At 35.3% G+C, this 23,805-nt stretch overlaps 3 protein-coding genes across 4 annotated transcripts; 1 reads left to right on the forward strand and 2 right to left on the reverse strand.

Annotated features, from left to right (window-relative positions):
• The first annotated feature begins 912 nt into the window (after positions 1 to 912).
• Positions 913 to 3,467, forward strand: LOC105764502 (cytochrome P450 704B1). Its single transcript, XM_012583095.2, has 6 exons — positions 913 to 1,368; positions 1,480 to 1,695; positions 1,770 to 2,066; positions 2,165 to 2,551; positions 2,726 to 2,926; positions 3,129 to 3,467. The coding sequence occupies exons 1-6, from the start codon at positions 1,048 to 1,050 to the stop codon at positions 3,309 to 3,311; spliced, it is 1,605 nt and encodes a 534-aa protein (XP_012438549.1). The 5' UTR covers positions 913 to 1,047; the 3' UTR covers positions 3,312 to 3,467.
• LOC105764503 (2-hydroxy-palmitic acid dioxygenase MPO1) lies at positions 1,055 to 5,628 on the reverse strand. 2 transcript variants are annotated; one of them, XM_052624688.1, is made up of 5 exons: positions 5,052 to 5,628; positions 4,223 to 4,285; positions 4,032 to 4,103; positions 3,778 to 3,923; positions 1,055 to 2,915 (listed from the first exon to the last, which is right to left on the reverse strand). In XM_052624688.1, the coding sequence occupies exons 1-4, from the start codon at positions 5,409 to 5,411 to the stop codon at positions 3,807 to 3,809; spliced, it is 612 nt and encodes a 203-aa protein (XP_052480648.1). In that variant the 5' UTR covers positions 5,412 to 5,628; the 3' UTR covers positions 1,055 to 2,915; positions 3,778 to 3,806. The 2 variants fall into 2 exon arrangements, with proteins under 2 accessions (XP_052480648.1, XP_012438551.1); XM_012583097.2 differs by lacking the exon at positions 1,055 to 2,915 and having other exon boundaries at positions 3,620 to 3,923.
• Positions 5,629 to 20,945: 15,317 nt separating this feature from the next.
• On the reverse strand, positions 20,946 to 21,828 carry LOC105764504 (casparian strip membrane protein 2). Its single transcript, XM_012583098.2, has 3 exons — positions 21,579 to 21,828; positions 21,375 to 21,498; positions 20,946 to 21,276 (listed from the first exon to the last, which is right to left on the reverse strand). Exons 1-3 carry the CDS (start codon positions 21,797 to 21,799, stop codon positions 21,061 to 21,063), a joined length of 561 nt encoding a protein of 186 aa, XP_012438552.1. The 5' UTR covers positions 21,800 to 21,828; the 3' UTR covers positions 20,946 to 21,060.
• Positions 21,829 to 23,805: the final 1,977 nt, after the last annotated feature.

The following is a 23,805-nucleotide window of genomic DNA, read 5'->3' on the forward strand; positions in this document are numbered from 1 at the left end:
ATTACCTCAAAATAGATAAAGAAGTTAATATTTATCACCTTTACCGACGTGACATGCACGTGGATGACATGCCAGCATTTAATTAATTATTTAAAATTTAAAAATTATTAAAATATATATACTTTATACTTTTTAATAATTTTAATTTTTAAAAATATTTTTTGAATTTTAAAAATTTTAAAAAATTAATTAAATATTGACGTGTCATCTATATGACAATCCACATGTGTGTCACATCAGTAAAGTTAAAAACCATTAACTTTTCAATCAATTTTGGAGTAATTTGACAAGAAATGAAAGTTAAAGTATTAAAAGAAGCGAAAAATTAAATGAAGGGTTAAAATAATTTTTCTTGTAAAATTGGAAGGCCAAAAAAATCATTATGCCTTTTCTAAGTCAACTTAAATAGTAGGCTGATTGGTTGAAGTGAATTTTTCTGTACTCCAAATTAAAATTTGATTTGCAAATTTTGCCATGTGCATATGTGTAAAAAAAAAAAAAGAGATTTTCTTTATATAATATTGAGGTAGAAATGAGGTGACACGGTTTAACTCATTGCATAAAGATGTTTAACAAAAAACTTTAACCACCATTTCATACAAATCAAGATATCTACTTATAAATAGGAAGAGGAGATTACATCAATCGTGTTAAATCACAAGTAAGTTGAAAAAATCCTTAACCACTGCTTTTTTTTTTTTATGCTATTTGCTGAAAACCAAACCCAATTATAAATGAAATAACACAAAGGGCAACATAATATTTGAGGCTAAAGTGGGTCATCAATCAACCCAAAAACTTAAACTAAATGAATGGGATTATTTTTGAAGACGAAAGAAATAATTTGGTTAGACTGAGGTTAAGGAAGCAAAAAGAGGTGAAACATTTTTTAAAGCTATAGCATGCAAAGAACGTTGACAAAGTTGTAGTTAATTCATGACCTTCACAACCTATCTACATTATAGCAAACCTGGTTCTTACTTGAACTCCTTATAAAAACAGTATTTCCCCAACTCATTCTATCAACAAATTAGATTTTAAACAAAAATGGAAGTTCATGACAAACTTTTTTTAGTTTTTTCACAAGGATGCAACATGGGAATGGTGATGCTAGCTTGCATGTTTATTTCATGGATCTTTGTTTACAGATGGAACCAGAGGAACAGAAAAGGCCCCAAAACATGGCCACTCATCGGAGCAGTGTTCGAACAATTAATTAACTATGATCGAATGCACGATTGGCTCGTCGAATACCTGTCCGCATCGAAAACGGTTGTAGTTCCAATGCCTTGCACAACTTATACTTACATTGCTGATCCTGCTAATGTTGAACATGTACTTAAGACCAAATTTGCCAATTACCCCAAGGTAAAGCTTTCATTATTTCATTTTTTTTCTGTGGTTGTTGGACTGCAACATGCTCGTTATATTGGTTAACAGAGATATAAAGGTTGATGCCTGGTTTTGTTATATTGAAAGGGTGAAACGTACCATTCATATATGGAAGTGCTGCTTGGAGATGGGATTTTCAACGTAGATGGTGAGCTATGGAAGAAGCAAAGGAAAACAGCTAGTTTTGAGTTTGCATCAAAGAATTTGAGGGATTTCAGCACTGTAGTATTCAGGGAATATAGTCTACAACTCCATTCTATTCTAACTCAAGCTTGCTTCCATAACCAAGAAGTAGACATGCAGGTAAGTAATCCTACCATTTCAGTCAAATGCCGTTGCTTTTGTCAGAAAGATTGAGCTGTGAATCCAATTTTCAGGATTTATTGATGAGGATGACTTTAGACTCCATTTGCAAGGTGGGGTTTGGTGTTGAAATTGGAACTCTGGCTCCCACTTTACCAGATAACAACTTCGCTCGGGCGTTTGATACTGCAAACATCATTGTTACACTGAGGTTCGTTGATCCACTCTGGAAATTGAAAAGATTTCTCAATGTGGGCTCCGAAGCTCTACTTGGAAAGAGCATCAAAGTCATTGATGACTTCACTTACAATGTCATAAGGAGAAGAAAATCTGAGATTAAAGAAATTCGAGAATCTTGCAAAACCAGCAAGGTAAAGTGAAAAGGGTTGCTTCCTTCTTTACATTCTTTCCCTTTCTTTTCCCCATAAAATTTATCCTAGAAACTTTCTTTCTTGGTGGAAAATTTCAGATAAAGCATGACATATTGTCAAGATTTATTGAACTAAGTGAAGATCCAGAAGGAAATTTAACTGACAAAAGTCTTAGAGATATTGTCCTGAATTTTGTGATTGCTGGCCGTGACACAACAGCTACGACTCTCACATGGGCCATATACATGATAATGACCAATGCCCGTGTAGCTGAAAAGCTTTACTCAGAACTTAAAGCTTTCGAAGAAGTACAAGCAAAGGAGGAGAGGATTTCATTACTACCATGTGACTTGGAAGACCCTGAATCCTTCAATCAAAGAGCAGTGCAATTTGCAGGTTTGTTGAATTATGATTCACTGGGGAGATTGTATTATCTGCATGCAGTGATCACAGAGACACTACGTTTATATCCAGCAGTTCCCCAGGTATGTAGCTTCTTCCATTTCAGTCGGTAAATAAAAAGAAATATTGTAAGGACTTGAAGATTTAGTTCCTTCGATCTCAGTTCCCAAAAAGGCTTGAAAAATTGTGTCCAAAAGAAGCATCTCATATGTTCGTTTCTGGTTTTATAACCAAGTAAATGTTGCTGGTGATTACAGGACCCCAAGGGCATCCTGGAGGATGATATCTTGCCCGATGGAACCAAAGTAAAAGCAGGAGGCATGGTTACTTATGTTCCCTACTCGATGGGTCGGATGGAGTATAATTGGGGCCCTGATGCAGCAGTATTCAGGCCTGAGAGATGGCTAAAAGAGGGTTGCTTCCAAAATGCATCTCCATTCAAGTTCACTGCATTTCAGGTATAATATGCAAAAGATCTTCATCCTTTGATAAATACAAATTCAACAAACTGGTAGAAAGCAGATTGAACTAAGTGTTGTGTAGTTCCTTTACATTGAATTCATATATAATCCATGAAAGTTCTCAACTCTATCAAAGAACACTACAAGCTTATGCTACAACATGGTGGCTAACTGGTTCTTGTTTTCTAATGTCATGCAGGCAGGACCAAGAATATGCCTTGGAAAGGACTCTGCCTATCTCCAGATGAAGATGGCATTGGCCATTCTGTGCAGGTTTTTCAAATTTAATTTGGTGCCAAACCATCCAGTAAAGTATAGGATGATGACTATTCTATCAATGGAGAAAGGTTTAAAGCTCAAAATAGCCAGACAATCTTGTTGAGGTGGCCAATGGTCTACTTCTGGTCCAAAGTTAAACTATACCAGATGTTGTCCAAACGATAATATATACTTTAGAATTTTGCAAGCAATCAATTCGGATTCTTAACTAGAGAACTCCTCTAAGCTCTGCGATAATCGCAATAAGGAATACCCTTTTTGATAGAAAAGGCATTATAAATTTAACTGCTGAATAACTAATAAATAGATAGATAACATATGTTGCAGTAATGATCGATTTCAAACAAGCTCCAAAACAGCATGTAAATCTGTTTCAACATGCAAATCCTTCCAACTCTGGCAAATCAGGGATAAAAAAGAGTGGCTATTATAACCATTTCATGTGAACATATTCATTGTAGCTACAAGCTGATGAACTGTCACTTCATGTGCTTTGAGTCACGATTTGTAGAATGAAACATTAAATGTATATTATGAGTTTGTTCTAATTTTCTACTCAAAGAAATCACCTGCAAGCTAATGTCAATGGATGCAGTATCTAATTAAGTAAATTCTGCTTCTTTTCTTTCCATTCATTGATTTCAGTTTCGATCTTTGCTTGAACAATTGCATGAAACCCAGGGTACGGTTCATAACCAAAGAAGGTTTGAAGAGCCTGAGGAGCAAAGGATAAGAACTTATGAATATGTATAAAGATCAATCACTTTTTTTTTCCTGTCTCTTTTCCTTTATTTTGAAAGAGAAAAAAAGAAGATGAAATTACCTCAAACAGCACAAAGAAGGGAGCCATTATAAAGGCTTGAACAAGGTTATCCAATAAAGCTGGTGCTCGTTTCTGTAGCATATTAATCGAAATTTAGGAGAATGAATGTATGATCGAAAGGCATTAACTTTTTGTGTGTATGTGCTTACATGCATGAATATACACATGTATGTATTATTAGAACTCATTACCTCAAAGACCCCATGGCCAATGAACTGTCCAATCCAGCAGAAAAGTTGAACCGCAAGAACGACCTAAAATTGGTTTCAATCCAATCCAATCCAATCCAATCAGAGTAAAGCAAGATAAAGTGAACTTGCAAAATGCAAATTCAAAAACTACAGCGATCAGTTGGAAGAACCAGTGTAACTTGTAAGCAACAAATGGATTGAAACTAGAAGCGTCTGAGATGTAAGTTTAAATGCACTCTATAAAGCAACAAGAACATGTACATGTTGCAGCCATAGAATTTTACGAGAAGAACAGCCATAAAACATTTAGGCAAAATGATCAACTGTTTTTATTTTGTCTGGAAATGCTATGGATTGAGATTATCTAAAAAAAATTGCAGCTGAGACGCTAATAAACAATTAAAGATCAATTTCAATGATTTTCAAAGTCCAAGACCATGCTTGGGAATGAAATGGAACCAAAGACTCCATTAGCATGTGAGAATGATAAACTTTCCATGGTTTGGAATAAATTCCAGACGCCACTTATGTCGTAGGCTACCATACAACACTAAAGTGAAGCCATCATTCAAAACATTGAAACTTGAAAGGATGCTCCAGAAATAGATCTCTTTGAAGGTCTGGTTCTTTTAGAATAGAAATGCACCCATATATTTTCAGATTCTTATAAGCAAAACAATGTGTGTGTCAATTTTCTAACACTTTGGAGTTGGGGGTATGCAGACCATCCTCCGTGAAAATAAAAAGTGAAAAGAATGCTTAATATGACTGAGTCAACCAGAAACCAAAACCATTAAAAAAACCCGTAACAAAAGGAACAAATTTGTACCTTCCAAGCAAGAGAAAAGCCAAGTCGAGTTGCAAGAACGCTGCTAACAATCCAACAAACCCCGCAAAGTAAGGCAGCCAAGGTTCCAGCTTTGACATCCAAACACATGTAAAACACAGCGTAGACGAAAGCAAACCAGAACCCAAAGTTGAAAATCAACGAAACATGGACTCCAAACAGAGAGAAATCAATATGAGGGAGATTAAACAGAGAAGGAGTGAAGTCAAGAAGGAGAACTGCAGTGAAGAAGATTGGCCAAACAAATAACATGTGAATTACTATGTTTGTTGGGTTGCTATGATATGCACCATAAAAAGCAAAGTGCTTTTCCAGATTAAATAATTCAATCCTATTTCCCATATTCAATTTTCTCGCAAATTTTCTCAAGAAAATTTCTGGGTATGCTGTGAAAGGAGAATACTTGAAAAGCTAAAAATTTTGCTTCGTAAAACAGCGGAAACAAAGTCCTTCTTCTTTACCGTTCAAAAGAAAAAAGTCGTTCTTCTTGGTTCATCAAAGGCCAAATCAGAGAACTAGGACGCTTGCCATTTGACATCCTCATTCAAATATTTTTAGTAAAAGTTCTATTTTTTGTTTAATTTAGTCAACGAATCTTTCTAATCGTGTCTAAAAATTCCTGGTTAAACTCTGAAATTAGTCACCCAACTATTACCATGTTTCTGTTTTCCTCACTTAACTATGAAAATTTTTAATTTAGTCACTAACGTTATAGATCATTTCTATTTTCGCCACTCATGTTTTAAATAGTTCTATTTTGGTGACTCTATGTTAAATGGTTAATGGTAGTGATGATTTTTATAATCAGTATAATAACACATTTAGTCCTTAATACTAACGCATTCTATCAATTCGATCTTAATTTTAAATAATTCAATAAATTTAACACTCCATATTTTCAAATACTTTCAATTTAATCCTCAAACACGTATAATTAAATATAATTATAATTATACTGAAACACATATAATTAAATCTTGATAAACTTATATCTAAACTTTTGGTTTTTATAAACTTCATTTATAAAAAATGTTTAGGTACCAAATTAGGGAAAAAAGAGTTTAGATACCACTTGTAACAAAAAAATGTTTAGATACCAAAATGAGAAAAATGACATAATTTAGGTATGCTTAATTCGTATTTATTGTGTTTTGCAAGCAACCCACGACACATTAGCGAATGAGGGAATATTGCCATACCCCCATCCGTATCAAGACATGAGGCAAGCCAAAAAAACACTTAAATAGTAAGTCTACCACCAATAAACCAAAGGGCCACTCGTGAGCTCTCATTTCCTAGATGACCATCCGAACAAGTACATACCATTCGCCATTCGAATCCCTGAGCGTCATTGGGAAAATGAAATTGTTGGTCACCAAACATTTTGTGGGATCAATTGCTTTCTCCCATCAAGTCAGAATGAATGACAAGATCTATTGTGTCATAACATTCTCATCCTATTGAAGATATCCCCTTACGCGCTTCATAATAATAGGTAACGAGCAAGTTCAATACGTTAATGCCATTTTACACAGGACCTCTGCCTATAAATACCTCCTGGAACAATGAATAGAGGATCGATTCTCCAAGGATATTAAGCCTACACTTTATCAACACTCCTTCAACTTTCAACCTTTATACTTCTTTCAACTTTATTTTACTTAACCTCTGACTTTTCACCCTCACTAAGTGAATTGACCTCTGTAACAACCACCACTATCTCTTTTATACTCCATCCTTATTCTTCATTGTATCAACACCCTTTAATGTAAATAATCATTTATATTATTTTTTAGTCTTTTAATTTAGAGATTAATATACATATAGCTTTTGTTCCTTACAAGTTTTGTCATCTTCGTGAGTTCTAATACTCTATCATTTTTACCACTTTATTATTTCAACATTACATTTGCATATCGAAAATATAAAATCTTAGCAAAAAAAAAATTGAAATCCATAAAAAAATCTAGTTTTTAAGTATAAAGAAAGGTAACAAGATAAGAATATGACATTGAGAACTCAGTGTTGAAGGAGTTGTTGAGTGGCACTCGATTGTGTCAACTGTAAACTGCTACTGAAGGGGCTAAAAACTTGTCTTATTTGATTTGACAATTTAATGAAGAAAAATTTTGAATCTGTTAATGAGCTATGTTATTAAGGATACTTTGGTTCATCTATGGAAACTAGTCTTTGGCATTTGAAGATTGGATGCCAGTGAATCAATTAAGTCTTTAGAATGTGGAGTTGTGACAGAGATAATGCGACTGATTTTGGAGAGCATATCTTCTAGTGATTTTATTTTTATTGTTATTGATGTAATAGCTATTTTCAAGGTGTTACTTTTTATTTACTTAGATTCTATTTTAACAAGTTGAAATTGAATTTATGCTTTGAGGCTTGTAAATGTTTTGTATAAGAGCTTACTGAGTGCATTCTAATATGTTCATTGTGGAATCTTGTAAGAGAGTGCAAACTGATATTGTAAACATTGTCGAGTGTTTAATGCCCAAGTTCTCAAGGGAAGAATTTGGAGGTAAGTGTTCTAGTCTTTAGGTACAAAGGCGAGATCTTTATACTTTGTGAGTGATAGAGTGTGATTCACTTGTTGTGTTGTAGATTAAAGATAGTAGAATTATTCACTGACACTACACCAAAACAAGCTTTTAGCGGCACTTTTAGCGACGCTTGGACAAAAAACACCGGTAAAAATCGAGCATTAGTGGCGCTTTATGGAGATCGCCACTAAAGATCGAGCATTAGCAAAAATGAGCATTAACAGCGTTTTTCGTAAAAACACCGCAAAAAACCAAAGCCCAACGGCGTTGTTTTCTTACCTTTCGGGTCTTTAGCGGCGTTTTCAAAAAAGCGCCGCTAATGCTGGGGTCTTTAGCTGCGTTTTTAAAAAGGCGCCACTAATGCTGGGTGCTTTAACGGCGTTTTTGAAAAGGCGCCGCTAATGCTTGGTGTTTTAGCGGCGTTTTTGAGAAAACGCCATTAATGCTTGGTGTTTTAGCGGCGTTTTTGAGAAAGTGCCGCTAATGCTAGGGGCTTTAGCGGTGTTTTTGAAAAAGTACCGCTAATGCTCGGTGTTTTAGCGGCGTTTTTAAAAAAGCGCCGCTAAAAACAATTTATCTTTATTTATATTAATTAAATAAAATTCAATTTATTTCTAATTGAATTTTTAAAATCTTCAGAAAAAAATAATGACATGTAGAAATAATTTGAATAAAAGCACACGGAAAAATTAAAATACTATTATTTAAAATAATTTTAAAGTTTTTTGGGTACATGATTACTGATTATTTTTTAATTTATATATTAAAAAATTTCTTATATAATCGTAAAAGAGATAGTATTAATTTTAAAATATTGAATTAATTATCACTATAGTCTAGGGTTTTTGATTTAGGGTATATGATTTATTTAAGATTTAAGGCCGGTTTAGGAGTTATTATTTTAAGGTTTAGGGAGTATGGATTAGGGATTATGGTTTAAGGGTTGGGATTTAAGGTTTAGGGGTTAGAGGTTAAGGGTTTAGGGGTTAGACGTTAGACGTTAGGGGTTAAGATACTATTTTAAGGTTTAGGGATTATGGGTTTAGGGTTTATGATTTATGGTTTATGGTTTACGGCTTAAGGGTTGGGTTTAAGGTTTAGGGGTTAGGGGTTTAGGGTTCAAGGTTTAGGGGTTAGGAGTTTAGGGTTTAGATTAATTAGTGTTTTAATTTATATATTAAATAATTTCTTATATAATGTAAAAGAGAAAATATAAATTTTAATATATTAAAATTATGATTAAAGTTTAAATTATTTAAGAGATAATAGATAAACTTTATATATATTAAATGGTTTAGAATTTAAGATTTACTTGAGATTTGTTAAATGATGAAATTTAAACCATTTGATATATTTAAATATTAGATTTTAAAAAACATTGATAAAAAAAAATAATGATTGATATGGATAGGTAACTATCTATTTTGGATAGGACCAAATTATAACAAATATATGATATTTATAAAAGTCCAATTTGTTTTCTTATTAAAATATCGATATTTATTTTGAAAGTACTTAGTTTTTTTATAAATAATAATAATAATAAATGTTTTATAAAATCACTTAACTAATAATTTTTAATAGATAAAATACAAGATTTTTAGCAAAACAAAACGACATCATTTTGTTCAAAATGAAATGATTTTTGTGGCGTTTTTATGAAAAACGATTCTTGTTTTCGTTCACAATTGATTTTAGTAAAAACATCATAGCTTGCTTCTGTTTCTATACATCTTTAACTTCTATTTCTTTAAAGCTATAAACTTGCTTGCCGTAAACCCTAAAATGATGTACTCCTTTAATCGGATTGCCAAATCAATCACAAAGCCAGTGATGTACACAATTCACTCGAAATTTGGTAAACCCCACTTGAATCTGACTACCCTTTTCAAAACTCTCTCCACTAAACCTCCTCAAAATGGCAAAGATGACTCTTGGAACGATGCCTGGGAAACAGTTTGGCTCCCTGATAACATTTTTTCTTCCCAAAAAATCTTAGGTTTTATTTGTGATTTTATGTGATTTGCTTTCCATTTGTGTGGCATGGACATCAACTTTTTGCTATTGTGTTTGTGTATCGTGCTCTTAGGTGGTTATGCATTTTAAATACTTCGCCATTTTAAAGCTTAAGGATTTTAAGGAGTTAAGTACCAAAAATATCTGCCATGTCAGAGCTATATTGGAATCGTTGACTATTTGCTCAATTGAATTTCATTTATGGAGATTTTGTTTTTGCTTTATGACAATGATTTCATAGAGAAAAAAGCAGCATGTGTTGATTTTTGGGTATTCATCAATTTTCTGAGCATGGAAACTATTATTAACTTTCTAAATCTAGAGATGAACTTTAAGTTGTTTCTTGTTCTTGAAAGCTGATAAACTGTAAATGCTAATGAGGGCTAATTTACCAAAAAAAGCCTTTTTTTTCAAAATTTACCGAAATGGGCTGATTTTTTGATTATTTACCGGAATGGTCCATTTTTCGGGAAATCGCGTCCACGTCAACGCAATGTCAGGGTACGTGTCAGGATATCGTGTCCACGTCAGCACGTCAGCATGCGATGTCCTGCCACGTAGCGCGTTCCCGGGGACGCGATTTTGACGTTGATTTCACGTTTGGGTTTTCTGGCTTTTAGGGTTTAGGGTGCGGGCTTTTTAGGGTTTAGGGGTCCCGAAATAAATTATTTCGAGTTGACGTTTCTGGTCAAATAGTATAAAATCGCTTCTACCAGGATGCTATTTGAGAAGAAATTGTGAAATCGTGCCCTCGTGGACGCGATTTCGCTACAGTTGGTCATGTAAGAAACAAATTTTTTTTGACGTTTCTGAGCAAATAGTATAAAATCGCTTCTACCAGGATGCTATTTGAGAAGAAATTGTGAAATCGTGCCCTCGTAGATGCGATTTCGCTACAGTTGGTCATGTAAGAAATAATTTTTTTGACGTTTCTGAGTAAATAGTATAAAATCGCGCCCTCGTGGACGCGATTTTGCTCTGATAACAAGTTTAATGAGGCTATAAATTAGGCGAAAATGTTCTTAGAATGCATAAGTCATAGCAGAAATATTTTAGAGAGGCTAAGAAAGTTAGAGTTTCAAAATGAGTGAACGCATTAGTGCTGTTATTTACTACGATGGTGAGGTTTGCCACACCGAGAATGGTGTTGTTTGTTTGTCGGAGAATACGGTACGACTGTCATTTAACCAGAACATAGATTTGACAGAACTTCGTAAAAGAATTAGGCGTAAAATATTTAGAACGACGCCAATGAAAGTTCTGTCAATCACGTATCGATTTTGTTCTTGTGTTGATCCGGTGACATATGACTCGTTCGACATAAAAGGTGCTCGTAGCTTGGAGGCAATGGTGCAGACTCATCTTGCTAGCGGAGTAACTTATATTGAGTTATATGTACAATTTACGTTGCCAGCTGATGTACTTCCGTCCGATGTTTGAGATGTATACACGACCCCTGGCCGACACTCGGTTAATGAGTTACAAAATACGGAACAGCCCATGTTTAGTAGCGGTGTCGAATGCACATCCCCCGCAAGACACTCTGTCGGTGGATGGGACATGTACGTCGGTGGCTCGACGTTTGACTCTGGAAATACGTACTAGGGAACTGCATCAAGTTCTAGTGGATGACAATCTACATCCAATTGGAGACGTTATCAAATGCCGAGAAGAAGGGATGACGTACTACCTACGACATCAACCGGTGATGGGACGTCGTACGCTGCAAATGATTGTGAGTTAGAAGATGACTTCGATGTGGATCCACCTCGAAAGCCCGGGCCGGATGGTGTAGAGGTGGGATTATTTTCTGAACCGGAGCCTATTCCAACAGAAGGTGAAGATGGTGAAAGGAGTTCAGATGATGAAGAAAATCCACGATTCAGAGCAGACTCACCTCCAGCCCACATGCATAATGTCGATCTGTCAGCGGATGATGTTAGAGTTTCCAGATCTACCACACCGGTTGCGAGACCGTACAAGTTCGGGGATAGATTTCGGTGAACTTGAAGTTGGTAATCAGTTTACCAATAAGGATAGTTTTATTGGTGATTTGAAACAACATAGCATCAAAAACGGAGTTAATTACCACGTCGTTAAATCAAAATCTGATAAGTTTGAGGCGAAGTGTGCGGTGCAAGACGACACATGTTCATGGAAAATCGTCGCCTCGTTAAGGAAAAGGACAGGGTTGTGGGAGATAAAAAAGTACAAAGGTCCACATACATGTGCTGCAGGTACAATATTGAATGTATCTGAATAATAATTTTATTTTGCAATGTTGCATTATTTAATGTACTCCCTCCCTCTGTAGGTGTCTCACAAGATCATCCCAAAATGTATTCAGCTATGTTGGCTAGCTTGATATTGCCCACGATAAAAGCAGATCCTAGGACTTCAGTACTGGTGATAATTACCGATATCCGTAGCCAAATGGGGTACACGCCCTCTTACCGCATGGCTTGGATAGCTAAGCAAAAGGCGTTATAGAAGCTGTATAGTGGGTGGGACACCTCATATAATGAAATATGGCAGTGGTGTCAGGTGCTAGAGAGATACGTCCTAGGTGCCATCATAGACCTTGAAATGGAACATGCGTACTACAACAGCCGATTGCTACGTGGATGCCAAGTGTTCAAACGCCTATTTTAGACATTTAAGCAATACCGAGTCGCATTTCCATACTGCAAACCTTTGGTACAAATTGACGATACCTTCATGTTCGGTAGGTATACTCATCGGCTATTGGTTGCAGTAGCACAGGACGACAGTAGGAGAATTCTTCCAATTGCATTTGCAATAACACCGGGGGAGTTGTCTGATGACTGGGATTTCTTTCTCTCTAGGTTAAGGTGGCATGTGTGCCCCCAACTTGATATCTGTGTTATTTCAGATCAGGACGCCGGTATACTAGCTGTATTTGATCGAGAGGGAAGCTTGTGGCAGCGCACACACCATAGATATTGCCTAAGATACGTTGCTTCGAACTACTACAGGCAATATCTATCTAAGAGCGAACGACGACAAGTGACCAACATGAGTTCTATAACTGTATTATTTCGTTTGTCAATTTGAATTAGTTTTATTGGTAGAAGTGGTATAAAATATTCACTATGAACTTATATTGGCAGGGTATGAAATAAATAAAGATCGTTTTCACGAGATGTTGGCAATTTTACGATCCCAAAATGAAGAAGGGGCAGACTACCTTTGTAACATACGTTTTGAACAATGGGCACAAGCATACGACGGAGGCCTACGATATGGCCATATGACGTCGAACCTGGCAGAATGCATAAATTCTGTTCTTAAAGGAATTCGCCATCTACCGATAACATCAGTTGTGCGAGAGTCATATTTTCGTTTGGCGGTGCTATTTCCAAAGCGGCAAAGAACTTATGCGAGCGGATGCGGGGTGACCATGTATGGTGCGATAAGGTAGTTCAAGAAATTAACAAAAGCGGCGAGGCAAACATCATGCACACAGTGTGTCACGATCGAGACAATTTATGGTTTCGCGTGACGGAGTTTGACAGACTGCACCAAGGTGTTGTTGGCGGGCAATATCGTGTACACTTGCGAAACAGGACTTGTGACTGTGGGAAGTTTGATTCACTTCGTTATCCATGCGCTCATGTTATTGTAGCTTGTCAGAAACTCCGTCTGGACCCGCTAAGTTATGTGGACGAAGTGTACAAATTAGAAAACATGTACAACGTATGGAGACACGTTTTCCCACCGGTCCCAGATGAACGTAAGTGGCCGCCCGTATCTCTTGCTCCTTTTAAGCTGTTACCGAATAGAGAATTGCGTCGCAAAACAAAAGGTCGACCTTACTCCACTAGAATACGGAACAATATGGATATCTGAGAAATAGCCAGTCAACAGAAGTTGTGTGGATGGTGTAGGAACCCAGGCCATACAAGTCGATCATGCCCTAATCGCAATAGTTGAATGTAATTTTAGAAAAAAATATCAAATTAATTTAATTTCTTAATTGTTAGTACCAGTCAAAATATTTTACCAAATCTAACATTATGTAAAACTATGTAAAATTATTAAGCCCAAAAACTTTTGTTAATGGTTAGTAAAATTATCAAACTATGTAAAATTATTAAGCCCAAAAACTTTTGTTAATGGTTAGGGTTTTTAATTAAATTAAGTTAGGGTTTAGGGTTTTAATTAAATTAGGTTGTTAGGGTTTTAATTAAATTAGGTTAGGGTTAGGGTTTACAGCTTTTAATTAAATTAGGTTAAGGTTAGGGTTTTTAATTAAATTAGGATAGGATTAGGGTTTAAGGTTTTAATTAAATTAGATTAGGTTAGGGTTTTTAATTAAATTAGGTTAGGGTTAGGGTTTTTAATTAAATTAGATTAGGGTTAGGGTTTAGGGTTTTTAATTAAATTAGATTAGGGTTAGGGTTTAGGGTTTTAATTAAATTAGGTTAGGGTTAGGGTTTATGGTTTTAATTAAATTAGGTTAGGGTTAGGGTTTACAGCTTTTAATTAAATTAGGTTAGGGTTAGGGTTTTTAATTAAATTAGGTTAGGGTTAGAGTTTAGGGTTTTAATTAAATTAGGTTTAGGGTTAGAGTTTAGGGTTTAAATTAGGTTAGGGTTAGGGTTTAGAGTTTTAATTAAATTAAGTTAGGGTTGGGGTTTTAATTAAATTAAGTTAGGGTTTAGGGTTTTAATTAAATTAGGTTAGAGTTTAGGGTTTTAATTAAATTAGGTTAGGGTTAGGGTTTAGGGTTTTAATTAAATTAAGTTAGGGTTAGGGTTTTAATTAAATTAGGTTAGGGTTTATGATTTTTAATTAAATTAGGTTAGGGTTAGGATTTTAATTAAATTAGGTTAGGGTTTAGGGTTTTAATTAAATTAGGTTAGGGTTAGGGTTTAAGGTTTTAATTAAATTAGGTTAGGGTTAGGGTTTTAAATTAAATTGGGATTTTATTACATCAAATAGAACTTCTATTTTATTATATCAAATAATATCAAAATAACTCGGAAAATTTTTTATGCGTATTACATAAAATAAACTTCTATTTAATTACATAAAATAATAAATTTTAATACGGTAATCGATGTCTATGCCCGGGGGATTCGATTCCACATGGCGGCCGTTGACGGTTACGCGCTGGATTCCTCCTTCCTCTAGCTTCCGGTGGCGGTTGTTCTTCTTTCGGTGCTGATTGTTGTTCTTCCGGTTCGGCATGTGGTTGTCGGACTTGGGACGATGATCCACCTTCAAAGAATAGTGTATGTGGAGGTGTTTGCATCATGAACGGCGACGGTGTTTGAAAGCCATGCGTTACTGGCGATTGGTAAAAAAGAGAGCTCCACGACGGCCCCCCTTGCGACCCCTCCTGCGCCGCTGGCCTAGTTATCGGTGGTCCGCTCGACATAACAGGAAATGGAGCTGATCCGGGCATTTGGCTCCAACCTGCCACAGGAATCGGAAAAGGATACATATACGGGTTAAGGTACATATAAGGTCTACGAAACATACCTGGCATCATAGGAAAAGGCGATTGCGTGGGTATCATCTGTTGAATTGCTGTGTCAGGTGACTGCGTCGGTGCTCTCATTGGGGACGGTGATTGCATGACCACTGATGATGAGCCGGGTGAATGTTTGGGCCTCGTTGAGGGGCTGCTTTCGTAGTCTTGTCGGCTTGGATTTAGAGGCCCGCGCCTTTCCCTTCCGCCACATATTTGCCGCTGCCTCTCTTCTGGCGTAAGTAAATACGGCTTGCCATGGATCCTAAACCATGGCATGTATTCTGGAACGCACGCTAACTCCGGAACGATGATTTCTTCCCGAGTAGGTAGATATTCATGCCGATTTTCCCACATTTCCGTATACTCTGACCAGTATCTAGGCCAATCCGTACCTAATAGCCGAAGGTCGATTTTGTGGTGATCGTCAAACACCTCAGGGTCCTCAGGAATTGGTTGTCTACATCCAAACTGTCGTAGGACTCTGTCTGTCTGGTGGGGCTCCACGGTTGCATAGTTGATCAACACCACTTTCGCGTGCCAAGCGTTCGGATTTTGTAAAAAATCTTCCGGGATTACTGCCCAGATTACCGGATCCTCGTATGGTGTCTATTGAAACTACATGAACATGATAGAAATATTAGTTATATACATAATACAAAATACAAAATACTAAATACTAAATATTAATCCACTAGCGAATGTATGGAAATATCTATTTGCAATAATACTTACTTCTGCTTCCGACCGTTGCTCCAATAGAAGCCGTATATCTTCAAGTTCAGACGGTAATCCACGATAACTTGCCGGATGGTTCCACCTAATTAAATAAATTTTTAGCATACTTTTATTCTTACAAAATCTACATAACAATTCCAAAATGTAATATAAAATTTACCTCGTTACGAGTGGGAATGTATATGGGTGGTTCACTCGAGGACATAGAAATGGAAAGCAAAACCGTGCCCATGATTGCAGTAGTGACAGACAACCTCCGATGTTTTCTCTCCTCGGTCGTGTCGCCCCGCACATCTCCTGATATAATGTTGCCAAGACGGCAGACCCCAACTAAATTCACCGGCTCCTCTAAAATCAACGAGTTTTAGCAGCCACCTTAGATGTACACGGCTCCGTGACGTGTTGGGCATCAGATAACCTCCAATTATTTGAAGAATGTATGATCGAGCATATCGAATTCTTTCAATTTCGGTTGAATTTGCATTCGGATCGGGGAAGGTGCCACGTAACCAGCCCTCCTCCACCTTACCTCTATCCATTTTATCCGAAACAGCGCCCAAAAGCTCGTAGCACACCGCCTCCCAATTGCTAGATTGGGCAGACCCGATGACTGGATGCCCGTCTACCAGCAATCCCAATTGCAGATGGACATCTTCTAGAGTGATAGTGCACTCTCCACATGGAAGATGAAATGTGTGCGTCTCGGGTCTCCACCTCTCGATCAACGCACTGATCAGTTTCGGCTCCAACTTGCATCCCCGGCCTACCGTCGCCACGTGCCAAAAACCCGCTTCCCGCAGGTAGTTCTCTACTAACGGTGATGGAGGAGTATGCATATTCCGGATATTGCATTCCAATACCCGATCTTCAGACTTTTATAACAAATAATAAATTAATAATTATCTAAAAATACATAAATAAAAATATCTTAAATAATATTTAAAATTTAAATTTAATACTTACCATTTTCATTTGCTCCACCGATATGTGATTGCTATCAAGACGAATCAATGATCCGGCCATTGATGAAAATATAAAAAAATTTAAAATTATTTTAAAAAAATATAAAAAATTTAAAATTATTTTTAAAAAAAATGAAATTGAGGGGAAATTGAAATTTAATATGGATTTGAGAGATTTTTAGAAGGAAATTGAGAGGATTTTGGAAGGAAATTGAGAGTTTGAGAGGATTTTGGAAGGAAATTGAGATAGGATTTGTTTGTGGAAAAAAAAAGGGGTGGGGGTTTTTATAGTTTTTTTTTTACCGTTGGGGTGGGGGGCAACGGTCAAATTTTTGACCGTTGGGGTACTGTTCACGCGCGGGGGACATCGCGTCCACGTCAACGCGACCTGCTGACGTGGATGCGATGTCCTGACACGTACCCTGACATCGCGTTGATGTGGACGCGATTTCTCGAAAAATGGACCATTCCGGTAAATAATCAAAAAATCAGCCCATTTCGGTAAATTTTGAAAAAAATGGCTTTTTTTGGTAAATTAGCCGCTAATGAGTTGTTAATATTGATATCCCTAGCATTTCTTATCATATTACAATTAATTATTGTTGGTGATGACTTTTTGTTATGAGGGTTAATGTAAATGACTTGATAGTTAAGTTGCTTTTTCTGCCATGGACTTAGTTTATAATTTCTGGACTTTTGATATTCTCCCATTTCAGGGTGCTGGTTCATTGCTGCAACAGGCATTTTTGGTAGTTTAGAAAATATGGGACTATGCTTTTCTAAGGTAAGCATTTAAGTCCCCATGTGCTAGCTTTTAGGTGGTTAATTTTAAACATGTTCATAGGGTCGGTAATCAACCGGCTCACCACATTTGCTAAGTTTGCTATATTAGGATGTAGTACTAAGTTTGCTATATTAGGATGTAGTACTAAGTTTGCTAAGTTTTCTAAGGTAAGCATTTAAGCCTCCTACTTGTATTTAAAATCCAACTACTGTGGTGAATTTGATAATGCTGGTGCAATGATGAGTGTTGATGAAAGCCTAATGTGTTCTTTCCAAATTCTTAAGCCTGCTGATAAAAGACCCGGGTTCAGTTGAGGGACACTACCGGCGTCTGCCTCTGTTCCTACACTGAATTGCTGATGTAAGTTTCAACCTATACCATGAAGTTAATGATCTATTTTCAAGAATATGAAATGTTACTATTTATGTTGGTAGGTTAGATGCTGAACGCTTATTTTCATTTTGGTGATTTGTGGTTTAGAATCATTTATTTTCTAGTTATGGACATGTTGAGAGCATTTGAGCACTAATAATAAGTACACCTCGTATTTACATACATGTATTGCAACTGTCCATTTTGATTTGTTATCATCAACCATCATTTCTCATGTTCATAATGAAAATTCTCGTAAAACTCTGAACCTATTTTTATGTTGTTTGCCTGTTTATAGCATGTCATTAACTTTAAAGTTTTCCCAAGTTTTTTCTTTGCCTTTGTTGGTTTTAACATATTTTTTGCAAATACAGTTGTGATTGGAGATGAAAGTTTCTATGATTTTCAGACGCCAGTGTTGGCTTGTTAAAGATATGGGATATGCAATATCACCATTTCCTCATTTTAAGGGTACAAATTATTTGTTTTATATTGAAAGATAAGGAATGATTGGTTCACATTAGGTACAACCTGTAATACCCAATTGTTGCCCGGGGCCCAAAATCATTTACACAACCCAAACCTAACCTAAAGCCCAATGACCCAATACACCAGACCTAATCCTAAGCAAGCCCATTAACCTAAACCCAAGCCCAACTACAATATATCCCAAGGGAGAAACCCTAAGCAGTTAGCAGCAGACAACGCCGCATGCCCCACTTTCGGCAGCCTCCACATCGCCCACGTTCAGCCCTCCGCGCGCACGACGCACCTCTTTCACGTTTTCCATGTACCTGAAACGAACCACTAATGGCAAATAATGGCAGAAAATACGACGAGAATGAAAGAAGAGTTTTTTTTGTTATTTTTCGGCTATATAAGGCCAAATAAAATTTGTAAAAGAGGAGAAGAAAAAAAGATTGTATCAAGAATTTCAGAAATAAGGAAAAAACAAAGAATCAAAGATAGTTTTAAAGGTGATCAGTTTATTCCGTTTTTCCTTTTCTTCTCACTGTTTTGTTTCTTTCTTTATTTTCTTCCTTGTTTTTAAAATAAATAAACGATGTAAAGAGAAAGAGGGGAGATGCTTACCAACGGTGGCGCGCCGTTGACATCTTTGCTTCGCTTCGTTCCAATCGAAGTTGAAAGGGGGGAATTTCAGCGTGAGGAGCAAATGAGAGGATGAAGCAACCCCTGCGGCTGTTGTTACTGCAAATGGAAGCATTAATGGGTTATTTACATTTTTAATCCTTATATATCATCCTTATATATATATTTTGTAAATACATATACATGTATAATTTAAATTAAAGTACTTGTTTCATATTGGACGTTAATTTTTTAACATCCCTTTTGAAAATATATATCTTGGTTTCATCAAAACATTAAAATCATTTTCTTTTGATTTAAAGGCTTTTAAAATAATGCAATATTCGATATTCGGGATTTTCGAGGAAATTGAGCCCTAACGTATTGGGTTCCGATTTTCTTTATTAATCCTAAATAACCGAGAATATTCTTTATTCAAAATGCATAAGCATAAAAATCATTTTCGGGAATTTAACTTGTTGTGCCCTAATGTATTGAGCATGACATATTGCTTTCTCGAAATGAAGATTTACTTATAAAATAAAAGCGGTATTCAAAGTTTGGAGATTTTGAGAAATTGTACCCTAACGTATTGGTTCTCAATTTTTTCATCTGACTTAAACAATTGATTATCCTTTTCAGATTTCATAATTTGAGTTTTAAAAAAAATCTTTTTAACCCTCGACACTAAGACATTAAATAATCAATTTGTTACCGATTTTGGGGCGTTACGAGGGTGCTAACCCTTCCTCCTGCGTAACTGATTCCCGAACTCGTTTTTTCAAATCTCATAGACCGAAATCATTTTTAAGGTGAGCCGATCGCACCACAATAAAGGATTGGTGGCGACTCCAGTTTTTTTTGTTTTTAAAGTCGACAACCAAATTTTTGTTTTCAAAAAATGGTTTCGACACAACCAATGTGTGACAAGTGATATCTTCTATTTTTGTTTTCCCCAATTTTGTAGTGATAAGGGTATTTTGATATTTTCATTGATGTTGTTAAATATATTTGGCACCTAGAGTTTCAGTCTTGAATTTTTGGATGGCAACAATTGCTACCGAGTTTTTCTTTTTTTCTTTTAGGTTACAAAAGAGATTGTAATTTAGGGATATAAGCAAAGGACTCACATAAATGTTTATATTTGAATCCAAACTATCTGAGCTAAGCTTTCAATTTTGTTACTTTCTTTCAAAATGTTGTTTATGCTTAAATCTAAGTGGATTATGATATTTTCACAAGGAAGTGATGTTGTTTTAATCAAAGTTCAAATATATTTGTTGAATTTCCATTTTAGTATATAAATTTTCAAGTTTATTATTGTACATTTTGAACTTGTGCATTTTTTTGCAATCAATTAGTTGCACTATTTGAACTTGTAATTTTGCTATTTAAATATTAACATGATTTTTCAATATTTTGACTAAAAAATTAATTTATTATATGATTAAATACTATCTTTTTGACTAAAAGTATATATTTAATACTAATAAATTTTTTATATTAATAATGGTTGATTTTAATATTTAATATTTGTACTTAAAGCGCCTCTAAAGAACATGACCTTTAGCGGTGTTTGTAATGAAAGCGCACATGACCTTTAGCAGCATTTGTGAAAAAGCACTGCTAAAGGTCATGTTCTTTAGCGTCGTTTATGTGAAAAAACGCTGCAAAAGTTAGCGACGTTGTCAATAGCGGCATTTTTTGCGGCGCTAGTGAAAGCGCCGCAAATACTTTTAGCGGCGCTCCTAAAAAAACGCCGCTAAAAGCCTGTTTTGGTGTAGTGTAAGTTAGCTTCGTAGACGTAAGGAAACCGAACTATGTAAACAAACCTTTGTGTTTTTAGAGTTTTTGTTTGCACAGTTTTCACAATATCAAGCCGCAGCAGCCAGCAATCTAGCACTTCCATTAAAATTTCCATTTTAAGCAAATAGATAACTTAAGAATGTCAACCCTCAATACATAGAGATGCAATGAATCATGAGAGAGAGATGGCAATGGCAGATGAAATGATAATGAGCATGAGAAGAAATGCTGAAGCGAAAGAGCTAATTAGTGATCCAGACGTGCGCTCACAGAAGGAATCCAACTGTTGGCATATTGATAACCAATTCGCGTTAACATTCCCTTTGTGTGCTAAATACACAATGGATGTGGCAGCTGATGCGCCAGCCGTCACCAATCCCAGCATTGCCTGGAAAATAAATAAAAAAATTTTGCATGTTTGTTTAAGTTCAACACTGAAAAAACTATGAACTTGGAAGGCCCAAAATTAAAGGTGATAAACTTCACCGTGTCAAACGTGACCAAGACAATTCGACTGTGTTTGGCTGCTCTCCTGATGATATGGTAGAAAGAAAGCGGAAGAGAAAACACAAGATACGCACAGGCAACTGAATTGGCAATCACAAAAAACCTGTTAAAATAAGCATAGCCATGTCAAGAAAGCTCAATATTTTTACCAAAAAACGTTTTTACGACATAATAGCAACTCACGTGAACATGGGAAGATCACTATATTTGGCATTCAAAAGGATGGACTGAGGGAATAATGGAACAGTTTCTTCAGTAGTACCCATGGCCATAGCACTCCCTAGTGTTCCTCCAGCAGCAAGGAATCTGAGTATGAATTCTAGTATAGCAACCCCATTGATGTTGGAGTTTACTGGGGTTGCCTCGTTGGATGTTTCACCAGATTCACCTGCTATTCCCTTCATGCTATTCAACTTTCCAAGGTTTCTATTAATTAATGGGTGAAACTAGATTAAGCAGAGTGGAAGATATATATTAACATTTATACTACTTTGTATGCCTAAGCAAGTCTGGATTTTTCTGACTGTACAAGTAAAAAGCAAATAAATTGCTTCCGTAACATGTCATGCCATTTCTTAAATCCTATTTATTTCTACCTGCCCCTACTTGCCTCAAACTTCAATATACGACTGGGCACCCGCACCAAAATCATATAGAAAAAGTTAATAAATTACAATATAATATATAACACGAATTTCCTAATTTACTGCTGTTGTCTGCAATAAGCTCTCTTTAAGTCCTATATAATATGGTATAAAAATCAATGTCTAGAAGGCTTGAATTGTTCTTATTTAGCATGGGTTTATAATATTGAGGAACTTACATTTTTTTCAAATTATTTACTATTAATGTCTTTGGGTACTATTACAAGTATTCTCTTTACAGTTTGAAAATTTCACGATGGATCATCAAATTTAGAGAATATGTAAATATTTTAGAATAAATTTTAATTTAAAAAATAAAATAAATTAACAAAATTTGTAAATATTGAATGTTAAATCTATTATTATATTGAATCACGTTAATATTTCGTTTAGTGATTAGACACTTTTTATCTGTGAAGGGATTAGAATGTAAAATTAACATTACAGAAATGACTGAATTTACACATGTTAAAATTTAGGTGATTATCTAATTAATAGTTTACCTAATATTAATAGTAGTTAACATAAATGTAAAAAACGATGTTATAATAATACATGATTGGCAACAGAAGAATAAATTATTAATTTTGTACCACATGGTCGTGTGGTAGCCTGTGTGGGTCACACGACCATGTGGAATGGGTCAACCCGTGTGGCTTTTGTAGTTTGCTCCGATTTTTTGATTTTCACTTCTTTTGCTCCAAAGTGCTCTATTAAGCATCAAAACATAAATTTAAAGGATTAGGAGCATAAAATTCACAATCAACAACGAATAATCACCCAAAAATGCATTAAAAATAAGGTTAAAACATGTTACTTTTAGCACTTATCAAGTTCCAAGTATTAAGTCTACCGTTGTTTTGCTATCGCTCTCAACTAACAATCAACGCGCCCCTTTTTCTGAAGTCATTTTTAGCCCATCTACTAATGTTTGAAGCTCTACCTCTAAAACTGATCTAACACCTATGTTGCGACCACATCCAAACACCCAATCTCCCTTTGGACATCTCACTAAACCATCCGTAATTGCACGGCTTGATTTTATGTCAACTCCACTATCCATATTCAGTTTAAACCACCCAATTTGTGGATTTTCCCATTGAGCAGATGCTTGTTGTTGCAAATTGGAGAGCGAGCGTTTCATCACCCTAGCCCAAGATAAACTAGCCATGACCACTTCTTTCGTACTAAGATGTTGATATGTGAAGATAGTCAAATCTCTTCCTTTCTACAATCTCCATAAAGTATTTGCAAAAACAGTCTCCCATTGAATCCCCTTAACCAAAATTTTTGGGAACGAGTATTTTAATTATATTTATAAAAATATTAAATAAATTTAGTATATTATAATTTGATAATACAATTACGAGTCATTAATACTAATAATATATAACAAATTTTAAAAATAAAATGTACTTATCAGTACTATTATTTAAAAGTTTGATTGAGTTAATCTCACCTATCAATTAGGTCTCAATTTGATTGTGAAATTATAAAAATATCTGAACTTTATAAAGCAACAAATACTATTTTATGATTATTTTATTCTTTTAAAATTTTATATAAAATTTTTAAAAATAAACACGGTAAATTTAAACCCAAAATATTACATTATTATTATCTTTCAAACTTTATCATTTCAATCAAAATTACATTTAATTTTAATATATATTTTAAATTTGTTACTCCTCTAAATTTAAAACATATTAATATTATCTATAAAGCAAAACAGGCCATGGAAACGTCAGTATCCATCGATTTCATGT

This window comes from Gossypium raimondii, chromosome 12 (assembly GCF_025698545.1).
Source record: "Gossypium raimondii isolate GPD5lz chromosome 12, ASM2569854v1, whole genome shotgun sequence".
In the NCBI taxonomy this organism is placed as follows: Eukaryota; Viridiplantae; Streptophyta; class Magnoliopsida; order Malvales; family Malvaceae; genus Gossypium; species Gossypium raimondii.

Bases quoted from the DNA above. Each gene is read 5' to 3' on its own strand.
- LOC105764502 (XM_012583095.2), top strand. From the start codon at position 1,048: ATGGAAGTTCATGACAAACTTTTTTTAGTTTTTTCACAAGGATGCAAC. The intron at 1,369-1,479 runs GTAAAGCTTTCA...TTATATTGAAAG, and splicing joins AATTTGCCAATTACCCCAAG to GGTGAAACGTACCATTCATA. The intron at 2,552-2,725 runs GTATGTAGCTTC...TGGTGATTACAG, and splicing joins TATATCCAGCAGTTCCCCAG to GACCCCAAGGGCATCCTGGA.
- LOC105764503 (XM_052624688.1), bottom strand. From the start codon at position 5,411: ATGGGAAATAGGATTGAATTATTTAATCTGGAAAAGCACTTTGCTTTT. The intron at 4,286-5,051 runs GTACAAATTTGT...AACCAATTTTAG, and splicing joins GCTTTTCTCTTGCTTGGAAG to GTCGTTCTTGCGGTTCAACT. The intron at 3,924-4,031 runs GTAATTTCATCT...TTTGCTCCTCAG, and splicing joins CCTTCTTTGTGCTGTTTGAG to GCTCTTCAAACCTTCTTTGG.
- LOC105764504 (XM_012583098.2), bottom strand. From the start codon at position 21,799: ATGAAGGGAATAGCAGGTGAATCTGGTGAAACATCCAACGAGGCAACC. The intron at 21,499-21,578 runs GTGAGTTGCTAT...TTATTTTAACAG, and splicing joins AGTGATCTTCCCATGTTCAC to GTTTTTTGTGATTGCCAATT. The intron at 21,277-21,374 runs GTGAAGTTTATC...TTTATTTTCCAG, and splicing joins TCTTGGTCACGTTTGACACG to GCAATGCTGGGATTGGTGAC.